Source organism: Tigriopus californicus, chromosome 1 (genome assembly GCF_007210705.1).
Source record: "Tigriopus californicus strain San Diego chromosome 1, Tcal_SD_v2.1, whole genome shotgun sequence".
Classification (NCBI taxonomy): domain Eukaryota; kingdom Metazoa; phylum Arthropoda; class Copepoda; order Harpacticoida; family Harpacticidae; genus Tigriopus; species Tigriopus californicus.
The window spans coordinates 7,234,097-7,246,776 of NC_081440.1; the positions used below are offsets into that span (position 1 = coordinate 7,234,097).

Below are 12,680 nucleotides of genomic sequence, written 5' to 3' on the forward strand. Positions count from 1 at the left end.
CAATTTTTATTCAGATTAATCTTTTCGTTGATTCGAAACAAAATGAAAAAACGTGAATTGATTTATGATGCGTTTATCAATAAAACTATGTTCTCTATCATAAAATAAACCTTTTGAATTTTAAAATTGATTCATTGTGATTGATACAGTTATGGACATAAAGTACTTCACACTTTGCAAAGGAAATGGCTTTCCTTTTTTGGATTTCCGTTTGCTTTGCACATTTGTACAAGGAGTTAACATCAAGATGCAGAAAATGTAATATGGTGGACAAAGCTAAATTTCTTAGGTCAAAAGGTACACGCATTTTCTTGCTCCGTCAGCTACCAAAATGAAACAAATTCTGAAAAATTAGAGCAAGTTTCCACAATGATGCCCATTGATGAATTATGCTGATAGGAAAAAAAAAATATTTTTGGCCTGCTAGCCATAAAAAATATTTTGTTTTGCCGATATTCAGACAATGATACTTCAAAATTGAAAAATGCCAAAAAAGTTGTACAATTATTAAAAACTAACATTGTTAATCTAATTACTCATTCTTCGGAGTCTCTACTTATCATACTATTTCCTGACCTTTGAGGACAAAAAGATGAGTAAAGGGATGATAAATAATGGATTTGACAATCTCTCGAACTCAGAATATGAGCATGTACACGTCACTCGTTTGCCAATATCTTTGAGTAATAACATCAAATTGACTGGCTTGAGAACTCGATGATGGATTTATTTTGTACAATGCTTTGATTACTTCAGTATGTACGTGCTATTGCTCATATTTCTGTACAAACAGAATGTGACTCGAAAAGTATATGCCCCCCCCCCCGTATAGCAGCGATATTCTCAGATTTATAGTCGTTAAATACAGGAGTAAACAACCGACTTTATTTTTGGTTTGGAACATTTCAGTACTTTTTCACTTCGGCCTCACCAATCGTTTTTCAAGAACTACCAGGTAGCAGGTAGTTAGTATATTTGGCCAAGCCCGCGAGTTCTGAACAGAGGAGATGCATATATCATTGTACCTGGCCTTAAAACTTTTCAAGGCCGAAAGAGGAATCCCAAATGTTGCCCTAAAAAATGAAGGAAGCCGCCCTGGAAGTTGTGCCGAGAGTTAGTCCGCCTTCGAGGACCCCAACTCGTTCGAGTCACGTTGGTTAAAATATATACTGTAAGGTACTCTTCTGCACTGGTCTTTAGCTCTGAACGACATGGCCAAACTTGAGTCATTGGATGCAGGAAAAGGCAATCGAACTTCTATTGTCATTCGTTCGATGACAGAGTGCAAAGCATTTTAAGCGAGAACTAATTGCAATCAGCACGACCGGGTGAAGCAGTTCATTTTGATGAATCAAAGTACGAGGCACCCGGCAAATCAACTGCAAAACTACATAGAAGCTAAACACGCCAGGGGGAGTAAATGATGGTTCTACATTTTGGTGAACTCTTAGAAAACCACGTAAGGTACCCCTTACCCCTAGTAATCCCCTAGTCACAGAATTCGAAACACAAGAGTTTACTTCCAAAAGCTAGTTCTCGCTATTGTCAGGTGACGTATGATCTTGGCCTTTTTGCATTCAACTTGTATTAAATTAATTGCTCATGGCGATGAAACGTTCGGCCTCAGCGAAGTTCATAGAATCTTGCCTCATGTTAAGGCTAAAAAAAACAACTGAACTAAAACGTCAAGTGAGTAAAAGGATTAAGGCCATGATTGATGTTGTGAGACCTTTGCAGGAAAGAACGGGTCGTTAGGAGATCTCTAGGGACTTTCAGGTGTCTCCTGGAACTTTCAGACGGGTATTGCACGACGAGCTTGGCCCGAGGAAACGAGTAGCGAGATTTCCAAGGCAGCTATTTGAGGGGCACGAAAAAGGTCAAATTATAAACAAAGTGCATTGAGCATTTGACGATGGCCAATTTTTGAGAATGTCCTTCCATTTTCTATCGCTAAAATGAGTGACACCAATGTGACTGTCTAAATCCTTCTGGGAACAAGAAACCAGGCCAATGGTGGATCATAGATCCCATGGGGAGTTGGTGGGAGTGTTGTGACTCACCCTTTCATAATTTTCTTGTGACCACGGCTCACCCCTAGTGGCTTCATTGCTTTACAAAGAATTCAAGAATTCACCAAAATTGACCTTAAATCACGACCTAAGTTAAGACTTATCATCAATCATTCCCCCTGACGTGCTTATCAGCCACTTTCGCATTTAATTTGGTGGGCCCTTCGAATCACTTTGTTAGCTATCATAAAATCAATACGTCATTGCAACTATGCTTTTTTTTTAAGTGCATTCTCAGTTCTTGAAAATTTCAATGGCAGCAACTTGAGGCACATTCCCTTGTACTTTGATTTGTAAATCCAATAACCAACATAGTTGTTCAGACGACTTGTTTTGAATAATGCTTCGTTTTTAGGACTTGGAGGACGATTTTTTCTCGATCCATGCGTTATAGGGTTCCACTTTGGTGAAGGTGACCTCTTCATTTGGTCCCAAGCATGTGTGTCCACCTGTGAGCAATCCTTGGAGCTCAAATCGGTCGTTGTTTTGGCATATTAAAGGACTCCCGGAGTCGATAACAATCTGTGGAGTAACAACAGAGCGTACAATGAGAAACGCACGCAGCTTGGCTACTTAGTCAGCGACAGAAATAGATCCTTGACTATGGAATAGTTTATGTTTTGCCTACGACAGCTCAAAGGTCAAAAAGAGTGCGTTTAGTGAAGCTACGTATAACGTAATACTTACATGGCAATGTTCACGCTTGTGTCGTTGTTCATTGAGAGTCAAATGTTCAATTTCCCGTGCACACACCATTCCATCCGTTCGACTAACATTGGCGTGACATTCGTTGGGATTGCGAATAATGTATTCTGATTTTCTCAGGATTCCCGTCGATTTCTGGGAAGTAACTGAAATCAAGCATGTATGAGTTCACCATAGCCTCTGTTGCAAACTGGAATATGAGAGCTTACCTTCAAAGGGCAGATCAATCGGCTTTTCGACAATCTTCCCATAACTAATAATGGAACACGTTTGGTTAACTTTGGGTTGAGTCCGAGCTGAGGGAGGGCACAAAAGACACACCGTGTTGGTCAGACTGGCTTTCTTCTTCAGACGAATTAGTCCTGCAAGAAAGAATAGACGCATAAGATTGAATCTATTTTATAGAGATCTTCTTAAAGCAATCAAACGCACCAACATTATGTTCCAACTCAGTTACGTAAGGGCTGAACTGGTCATGAATATGGATCATGCTCACATCCAAGGTCTGCACTCCAAAAGGCAGATCAATGCTCAGATTCGAGTCTCCCAAGACCACTTTGATATCAGAGGGATTCCTATTCACCAACCTGCAATAACATACATAAAGATTGCAAATACTGGAGGGAATAATATCAATCGCTTCATTCACATACTCTGTTGCACATGTGGCCGAGACGAGAACCACATTGGTTTTGATCAGTGTCCCTGTACAGAGGAACTCTTTTTGTCCATTCACTTCGGTCAAGATTGCCGCCATCCAACAATAGATGACCGTGCTAGTGACCACACCTCCTCCAATGAACTCGGAGCTCTTTTCCTCCTTCCCACCATGATGACCCGTGACCCAAGAGGCCACCAAATCGGGCAAGAGTCCTTCAGCCGCTTTTCCAAAGGCTTGGAGGAGACCTCTTCCACCGAGCACACCGCAAGTGTCGGGCTTAGGATCAGTTTTGACTTTGGGCGCATCGGTAATTCTTCGGTAGGCAGACTTGATCTCAGTGGGTTGGGTGGTGGTGGTGGTGAGAGGCATTGACGTCGGGTTGGTCATCAAAATATCTTCGGGGAGCTCAATATGCTCTGGCTGTTCCGTGTCCATGTTGACCAACCCAATGGGGGTCAAATCTTCTTTAACCAAAAGGCTTGGGGAATTGGTCACTTGGTCCTGCCTAACAGGTGTAGTTGTATCTTCCATCATGATTGTGGGATCATACGTGGTCATCTTGATCAAGGGATCGTCTCGCTCTGGTTTCATATCAATCATGGTGGTCTTGATTTCATCATCCAATATTTCTTCAATCACCTCAGTAACTGTCACTATCTCAGGAACTTGTGTAGTGGATTCAGTGGTGGTAATTTCGATAGGTGGGTCGGTCTGAGATTCGTCTACCAAAGCTTGAGGCTTCCCAGGAGGAAAACTCTCCAAGTTGTCGTGTTCCACAACAATTTGTTCATCACTATCTTCCACCATGAGTTGAACATTATTGTGTTCCACCATAACTTGATCATCCCTTTGGTCCATAATGACTTGATCATTGTTCTGCTCCTCAATAACCTGATCATCACTGCGTTCCTCTTCTGCTGGATTTTTTGTGCCGGGATTTGCAGGTGGGGCAGAGCCCGTCTCAATTTTGGGGGGTACTGCCAATTTGCATTCGATTCCTAACAAGATGGCGGCATAACAGTCTACTTTGGCCTCCTTCTGATCATTGGATTTCTGGGTAGACTTGAACTCTTCCTGCGGGTTGTCCGATTGTGGTTCAAAACCTCGGATAACGTCTACCAAACTCTCGGTGTCGTCAATTCTAGGTCGAACCTGTTCATCTTGCTGCTCCACCACGAGATCTTCCAGAAGAGTTGGATCGTCAATGATTGTGCCAGGGCGAAGGATCTCCATTTCCTCGGCCTCCTCTTGTTCGTCAATCAGGCGTAACTCAGTCAGGGCAGAGGCACTGGGGACAACAGAGGCTGAGATGGGCAACGGTGGAGCCATCTCTGAAGGCATTTCTGTGGCTAAAGCTGGAACAACGGCGTCAAGGAGTGACGAGACGAGGTTATCGAGCGGAGTCTCTTGAAACTCTTTATCAGTTGTCGGTGTAGTGGAAACAGTTTCTGGAGTCGACACTTGCTCAATAGCCACGAGAGGTTCTGCATCCAGCTTAGGGCTCATCATTGGGGCATTCGTTGAGAGTTCTGCACCCATGGTTGTATCAAATGGCTTGGTTGTTGTGATGCTCTCTGACTCCATATCCGAGTCAGATATAAGCTCAAGAGTGGTATAATTTTCAATCTCAGTCACTGCCTCTATTTTGGTAACCAGCTCTGTGAATGTGCTCAATTCGGTCACTGTATTTGTGACGATATTAGTTATTGTAGATGTTTCTATGCTGGTTGTTGTTGTTGTTGCTGTTGTCGGCGGCGCTGTTGTGGTTGTTGTTGTCACGGCTTCCAGAATGTTGAGGTTGAAATTGGCCGGATTCTCTCGGCAACACACAAAATTGGTGATGGGGTTAAAGGCCCGACCCAAGCCATCACAATGGCCATTCAGGTCGTCGGCCACAAAATCTTTATCAATATTGCAATTGAAACCCAGGACGCAATAGCCTCGGCCCCCACGACACGAGTCCACTTGGGTGATCACAAACACGCCTGGATCCACACTGGGTCCTAGATGGACTTGCCGGCTCCAGGTCTTTGGTGTGAATTGGAGCACGGCGGCCAGATAAACTAGTAGAACTTTGGTTATGAGTTTCATTCTTGGTTTTGAACTGTACTTTCAAGAGGTTTAAGAAATTGGTTCGAAGAGGTTGATGTACTCCCGCTCTTCAGTTTGGCAAGTGAATGAGGGTTTTTCCGTGGATTGATTGTTTAGGAGACGATTTGTCTCGCCACTCCCAGCATTGGTGGCAACAGCTCTATTAATGGTGGAGTTGGTGTTGGCGTGGCTTCCAATCCAATCATCAAGTTCAAGAGTGGCACTGCATGTGTGAAACTCTTAACTAATTCCAATCAACACTTCCTCTCGGCGGACGACGAATGGATGGATGGAAGAGGGAGGAAGCATGCACCTCCAATTCTTCACTTTTCCAACAACTTGGGTTCAACACTTGTCACTTGAGTCTTTGAAAGAAAACGTTGTTGGCCAAGACCACAGATAAGGTGTTTTGAGACCAATCGATGCCTCTGATCACCTCAGAGGGTTGGTTTCTTCACCCTTAACGGAAAACACCCTATGATAACTGATATAACTGTTGCTCATAGTGATGACGAAGCTTTGGCTTTAAGACGGAGACAATGTGTTGGCCGTGGTTGTCCATGCAATGTGCAAAATAGTATGATCGCTAGGTAAGTCGGATCGGTGTTGGGCAACAAATCATCCTCTAAGTTTTGTAGCTAGCACTATTCGAAACCACTCCTCATGATGTTTTCCTACGACTACCAATGCTTCAATCATCACCATCATCATCATCATTGCCACCACCACCATCATCATCATCATCATCATCATCATCTTTGTCTTCTTGTTCTTTCCCGTCGATTTGCTTCGAATGTCTCCCGTTCCAACGGAATGGTCGTACTCGTTGGGCAATCGTCGTGCTTCGACCCCGGGGTTCGTGCAAAGCCGGCCAAAAGTCGACGGTTTCAGTCTGCACAACACCCATTTCGCTCTTTCCATTCTAGGCGCCGACTCCCTTCATCCGCTGCACTATTCGACGTGGATATGGAGGGCGAGAGAGAGGAAAACGAGGCTCTCCGAGTTGTGATTCTTCTTTCAATTCGAAATAAGACGACAGCCAAAAAAGCTGGAGGCACACCAGAGAGTCCATTCGAGTGTCTCTGTGGTCTCTGTGGTCGCCCACAAGAGGTAGGAAGGAGGGCCTTGGGAGAACCAAACCAGTGCCCGCCTGTCTTCTTCCTGCGTTTCGCGGTTACCACAGCATTCACCATCAACTAGTCTCTGGTCATTGACACATTGTCTTTGCCTTTTTTGATGAGTTATGGGCTGCCTCTGGGATTTGTCTCCACAGTCTGGCCCAAATAAGTGCAATGTACTTCAAATATTAGGGCACAGCAGTTTTGGGCTGTTTCATTCGACTTCGCGGTTGGTTTGATCGATCAAAACTGCGACCTTAGACACCTTTGGAAAATTAGCCAAATCAATTGGTCAATAGGGCTAGTTAACAGTGTCAAGCTGTAATCCGAACGAATCATGCAATAATAGGCAGCTCTGCATTCGTGCATGTACAGAGAGCACACCTAAGGAAACATCACTCATTTCTCGTCTTCTCGCGTACGTACGTACCATGGGAAACCAACCTGCTTTATGCTTTAATATCTTGGTTGAGACCTTTGGTTTGAACCCACGTTCAAACATGGCCCTCATGTCTGGTAAAGGGTCCCTGCCATAGGCATGAGAAGAAACGACAAAATGAACTCAACAACGCTCATTTCAAAGTGTTTCTTTCGATCCAGCCAAAGTGTATCATGATAGATGATCCCATCCCACCACATCATAAAGTTCCTTTGCCAGCGCATGAGAGTTATTGGGGGTTTCAAAGATCGTCTCCAATTCCCTTTTTACATCATCGACCCATTTTAGATGGCATTCATCCCAAGGCTGAGCACAGGAGAGCATGGAATTGGGCTTGAACAGCATCGGAGTAAATTATATGGTTGATCAGTAACCACGTCAAGCGAGTCAAGCTTCGGCTAGCTATATGTACGTACAACGTGCACATTCACACAGTACACTGGTACAGTGAGCAGTAAGCACCCGTTAAAGACTCACAAAATGCTCAAGAAACGAGCTAGGGTTCTCGTTTCCTTTGAGTAGCATTCCCCGGGAGTGTCGCCATGAGGCAGTTCAAATCACCTTTCTTTCAAATGAGAGTAACAAACTGGTAGAAACGTGAATTGCAAAGGTGCTTTATTGGTCTCTTTCTCTCTCGGTCTCGCTATTCACAGAATGATGAGATATTCACTCATCGATGAGGGCAACGCAGCAACGGATGCGAAAGGCATTTCCCAGTAATTTTGTCGAGAAAACCGTGGGTTAAGACTTGGAAATGATAGGTTAGCATGACACCAAAGAGGGCCAACAAAATCAGACGGACCACTTGGAATTCTTTGTTTTAATTTTTGTTTTATTCTTATACTGAGAGTAAGTATAGCTTGTGGCATCTATTTCAGGGTTTTGTCTTTTTAATGCTCTACTGATAGATAAGCGGGTAATGGACCGTTAAGAGTGGTAGGATCAGCCTCGTCACGGGATTTATCCAATTCTATTCCCTTCGTCTTCTTCATCTTAGTGGAACGATTGGCGAAGCTCATCACAATGGCGGCCAAAATCATAAACACCACCGTTCCAACGGGCAATAAGATCGTCATAATGAGCCAACCATGTTCACCTTGCAAGCAATTGTCGGCAATGATCCGTTTGGCCTTGAATTCATCAACTAGGCCGTCCAACTCGGATTGCTTGTCGGACTCGACATCCCGACGAAGAAGAGAGTTTGTGTATGGACAGAAAATGTTGGGCACAACGTTCACGAAAAATGCCACACAACCTCGATCAATATCAGCGGTCATTTGACAAATTTGCCGACAAGAGACCAAAGGGAAAAATTGAACATTGCAACTTCCAGCGGTGCCATTGGACCCACTGATATATTCTTGAGCCCAATTCTCGATTGTGTCTTGCAACTTGACGGCATTGCTCGCGGCAAAATCTTCCTCATTCACGGCTACAACAAATATCTCTACGGGATCCATGTCCGGATTCAGTGTTGGCTCGGTTGAAGGCTCTTGCGTTGTTGTGATGATCTCTTTCTCGGCTGCAAAGGAAGATTTTCGTACAGTTGATGAATAACCCCGTCAAGTGTCGATGGCGTACATTACCTAAGTTGTACTTGAGCTCAAAATCAATGACATTGGAAAACGCATGGATCGAATTTTGAGTGATCAAATCCACTTGCAAAGTGCTTTCCTCGTCTTTGACCATCACTGCCACCTTTTCCTGATTAGTTTTGGATCCCCTGACTGACAACAATCCAATGCGACCATTCCCCGATCTCACGGCCAAAAAGCCATTGTCCAATTCTTGGAGGTTCCACGTAACATCCAATTCGTGCACCCCCTCAATTGTGTCAAAGTTGTAATGATGACGGGAATTGGGTTGCAAGTCGGCGATCTTTTCTCGCCCAGTGAGTGGCTTGGCAATGTCTTTGGTGGTCAAAATTAGGGGAAACTCTTGAAACGATATCTTTAGAGTGATGTCGCCGGAACCGGTTAGCGTGACCTCATCCGATTTCGTGGCGATCTTCAAAGACCTGGTTACATTGGTTGTGAAGGTTGGCAGGCTTTCCCCCCCATCTTTGATTTGAAGCTCAAAGTTCCCTCGACTTATAAATATCGACGTCAAGGGCTCGATAGTGAGTACGAAATAACTGTAGGGGCATCCCTGTAAGGTTTTCCCCCCACTTGCCACAATTTCTGAGATGGGGATCTCTCCTTTAGTTTGACAATCCTCAGTCTGTCCTTGGCACTGAACGAACCAGGTGAGCACAACCAAACCGGATACAAATGGTAGAATTTTCATGTTTTCAATTCACTCAGAGGCTTGCGTCACGAAGGCTGCTTGCTTGCTTCGTTGCCTGCTTGTTTCATATCTATGACATAGAATTTACTAACACGAAGTGATAAGATAAGCCTACTTTGAAATGTAAGGCTCATAATTTAGGGACAAATTCTCTTTCCATGTGTCACTCTAGCATACTGACACCGTAGAAATAGACTGAAACACGCTCAATGAGCTTTGGAAACATTTTGCTGCGTTTTCAACCAATTCATATACTCTATCATTAACTTGAAAATGAGGCAAATCGTACTTAAAAATGCGTCTGATGATCTTAAGCCGCCTCGACACATCGAACAAATTGTTCTTAGTGTAGGCAAATAAGAATACAAAGGAAAAAGGCTGACGATTCTTAGAAAGATTCGATACATTTCAGAAAACTTCTGCGAAACCTCGTTCTCCTCTCTTTCTTTGTCGTGTCGAGAACACTGAACTGAAAAATAAATTTAGTTCTGAACGGGTAATCTGTGCTGGAATAAATTTTAATAAAAGGCAATTTTTGGATGATTGGGCGTAATAGGAGTCATTACTTATATTCATCTAATTTGGAATCTAAATTGGGAATCTAAAAATAACGACGACCTATTTATTCTGATCGCAGAGCGCAATGGTTATTTTCGAAACATAAAAGTAAGGAATTGCGTAAGAAATGTCTTCGATTACAAATTCAATCTGGGTCCATTGAATCTTTCAACTTTTTTGTTTTGATTTTCAAATATCAATGAAAGTGCATGCATTATCACTTATAACTACAGTTATTCTCTAAAGAAGGTTGAATCTATATGCCAATACATGCGGGAAATTCGTCCTATAATATTAAGTGTGAAACCAAAAGCAACTCATCTTGGCTTCATTCTTGCGTTCGTTAGTAAACCAGAGGCCCAACTGTGATATAGAGAAAGCATTGTTTAATAATCTCAGAGGAGATTGAGCGTACCGGTTGTTCTTGTTCCAAATCCAGATTAAACAGATTTGAAACAAAACGTGGGCCGTTTGTGCTTTTCTGCGAAAATCTGGTTGGTATATCGGACATATTCGGTACTATATTGCCCCAATTTTGGTACTGTTTAATGAACTACTTCGTGAGCTAAAGAGCACTTTAAAAAGAAACCATTCAGAATGGGGCACCCTGTACACTGTACAGATACGCCACAATATCATTTGAAAGTTAGAAATGGCAATAGAGAAAACAGGAATTATATTTCCTATTTTTGTTCATCGATGAGAATAGGAATGTTCACTTGTGGCAATAAAGACGTGAAATATATCGTCAAAAACCAGAATGAAAATGTGAATCAGTTATTTTCTGAATTAACACTAATAAAAAAAACGTGAAGAATTCCTCAATAAGCGAAGAAACGGGTACAAATGTTAACGTTTGTTGACAAGTCGATAAATTCAAAACAGAAATAATGAGCCCGTAGATCGTTAACGAAAATGCAATCGTCGATAAAATCCATTAAGCAAGTCGCAATTCTACTTCGGTTACATTCTCTACTTTTACTTGTTAGTGTTCAACTGAGAAACAGAAACGGAAAGTGTTTTTTGTCTTGATATATTTCACTCTCTTCCAAAAAGGATCAAATTTCCCATGCACCCGATCTTCATAAACTTTTATTTCCTACATTTATCTCATTGTGAGGAAATTGCCCGCGTCTCATCGATGATCCATCTCACCGTAGAGTAGAGGACTCGTGTACCGTAGTACTTAATGGTGCGTAGTGTCAGCCTGTGAAGGAACGTTCATTGACGAAACGTGTCGATGACCGCCCAGCTCTCTCAGCAACAAATCATCCAGATAATGGTCATGCTTTGTACTTGAATCCCACTCTAACGAAGTGCAAACAATTTTTCCACTTCCCAATTGCGCACATTCTCAATTTTAGAACCACCGAGAGCGGATCACCATGAATTGTATAATTTCATAAATCTTCGGACTCCTACCTACGTCCAGTGGGTACGACACGTACCTTCCTCCTACTATACCATACGCGTACCTAGAGAAGGTCTGAGCCCGTTTGTTCTCATAGGGCGGAGCGATGTTCAATTATGGACTTGAAATCGTTCGGACCCAACGGTAAAGTGCATTCAACCAACCAACAATAACTTACACATTTCCCAACCGACTCCTCCACGATATCCCAAGTCCCACTTTTGCCGAATAAAGAGCTAGTCCTTGGATTTGAATTGGTGTTTGGTTGACAATGAGCTTGTCAACGCTGAGTTGATTCCGAAAAACTTCAGTGAAAATTCCCTTGAATTGATCACTTTCAAGAGCACAAAGAGGGGTTTGAAAGATCCTACCTTTAACTTTAGTGGTGCACTCAATGCCTTGATTTGCTCTCTAATTAGATGTTGGGAACGTGTCAGTGCTTTAAGTTGACCTGTTAGTGGCCAAAGTCAGCAAATTCCAACAAATGAAAACCGAAGAACGTTTCTGTTAAGCAATTTAAAAATATCAGATTGACTGTTTTTGAGAGGCATGTGTGGGTCACATTGAATGTTTTAAGAAATCCTATCATGGCTCAACCATGTATTTGATCATGATTTGATACAATATAAGCAGATATGCTGAGAATGACTAATGATGAGTTCCAACAGATTCTTCGTAACAAGTTGGTAACCCATTTCATTCATTGACAGTGGCTCAATTAGTTTCCCAACCCTATGAACAAAACTTTTTGCATTGACCCTTGTCAAATGAGGAAGTGAGGGACAGAACGTACTGAACGTATTTGTGAGGGACTGACATCAACTTTAATCGATATAAATTGATTAACGTTTTTAAACGTTTTCAATGGCATGATGAAGCAATTAAAACTGAAGACATTCCAGCTACCAAGACAGACGAGGAGATGTTTCTTCAGTCAATGTTCAAGTCAAATATGTTATCAATAATAGTAAGATGTGTGTGTGGCTCTCTTTTGAGCTCAAGCTTAACCAAGTACTTGACTTGACTTATCCTTGAACTCTTGAAATCCAATCTCCAGTAGGGGATCCCTTCCTTTTTCCTTAATACGTGTACAAGGCTCACAAATTCCATTCAAAGAAAAGTAACTAGCCTGAGCTGATGAAAATAAGGGAATTTTAACGAAAGTAACCTTGACAAATACAGGTGATCAAGCGTCTTGAAACCGTCCCATTGATCACCCTTAGTGGGCATGACAGAAAGGGATCGTTTAGCCGATCTTACTTGATTGCTCAAATCCATCTTCGAGTATGTTATGTTGATCAAATGTTTAATGACACCTATATTTGGTTCCACGAATTTGAAA

At 42.5% G+C, this 12,680-nt stretch overlaps 2 protein-coding genes across 2 annotated transcripts; both read right to left on the bottom strand.

Annotated features, from left to right (window-relative positions):
• Positions 1 to 2,265: 2,265 nt before the first annotated feature.
• On the bottom strand, positions 2,266 to 6,076 carry LOC131882966 (mucin-2-like). Its single transcript, XM_059230271.1, has 5 exons — positions 3,428 to 6,076; positions 3,207 to 3,361; positions 2,984 to 3,136; positions 2,757 to 2,920; positions 2,266 to 2,591 (listed from the first exon to the last, which is right to left on the bottom strand). Exons 1-5 carry the CDS (start codon positions 5,524 to 5,526, stop codon positions 2,421 to 2,423), a joined length of 2,742 nt encoding a protein of 913 aa, XP_059086254.1. The 5' UTR covers positions 5,527 to 6,076; the 3' UTR covers positions 2,266 to 2,420.
• Positions 6,077 to 7,937: 1,861 nt separating this feature from the next.
• On the bottom strand, positions 7,938 to 9,439 carry LOC131883031 (uncharacterized). Its single transcript, XM_059230367.1, has 2 exons — positions 8,670 to 9,439; positions 7,938 to 8,605 (listed from the first exon to the last, which is right to left on the bottom strand). The coding sequence occupies exons 1-2, from the start codon at positions 9,367 to 9,369 to the stop codon at positions 7,974 to 7,976; spliced, it is 1,332 nt and encodes a 443-aa protein (XP_059086350.1). The 5' UTR covers positions 9,370 to 9,439; the 3' UTR covers positions 7,938 to 7,973.
• Positions 9,440 to 12,680: the final 3,241 nt, after the last annotated feature.

Coding starts and splice junctions, on each gene's coding strand:
- LOC131882966 (XM_059230271.1), bottom strand. CDS start 5,526: ATGAAACTCATAACCAAAGTTCTACTAGTTTATCTGGCCGCCGTGCTC. Junction 3,362..3,427: donor TCGGCCACATGTGCAACAGA/GTATGTGAATGA, acceptor ATGTTATTGCAG/GTTGGTGAATAGGAATCCCT. Junction 2,921..2,983: donor GATTGATCTGCCCTTTGAAG/GTAAGCTCTCAT, acceptor GCTTGATTTCAG/TTACTTCCCAGAAATCGACG.
- LOC131883031 (XM_059230367.1), bottom strand. CDS start 9,369: ATGAAAATTCTACCATTTGTATCCGGTTTGGTTGTGCTCACCTGGTTC. Junction 8,606..8,669: donor TGAGCTCAAGTACAACTTAG/GTAATGTACGCC, acceptor CTTCCTTTGCAG/CCGAGAAAGAGATCATCACA.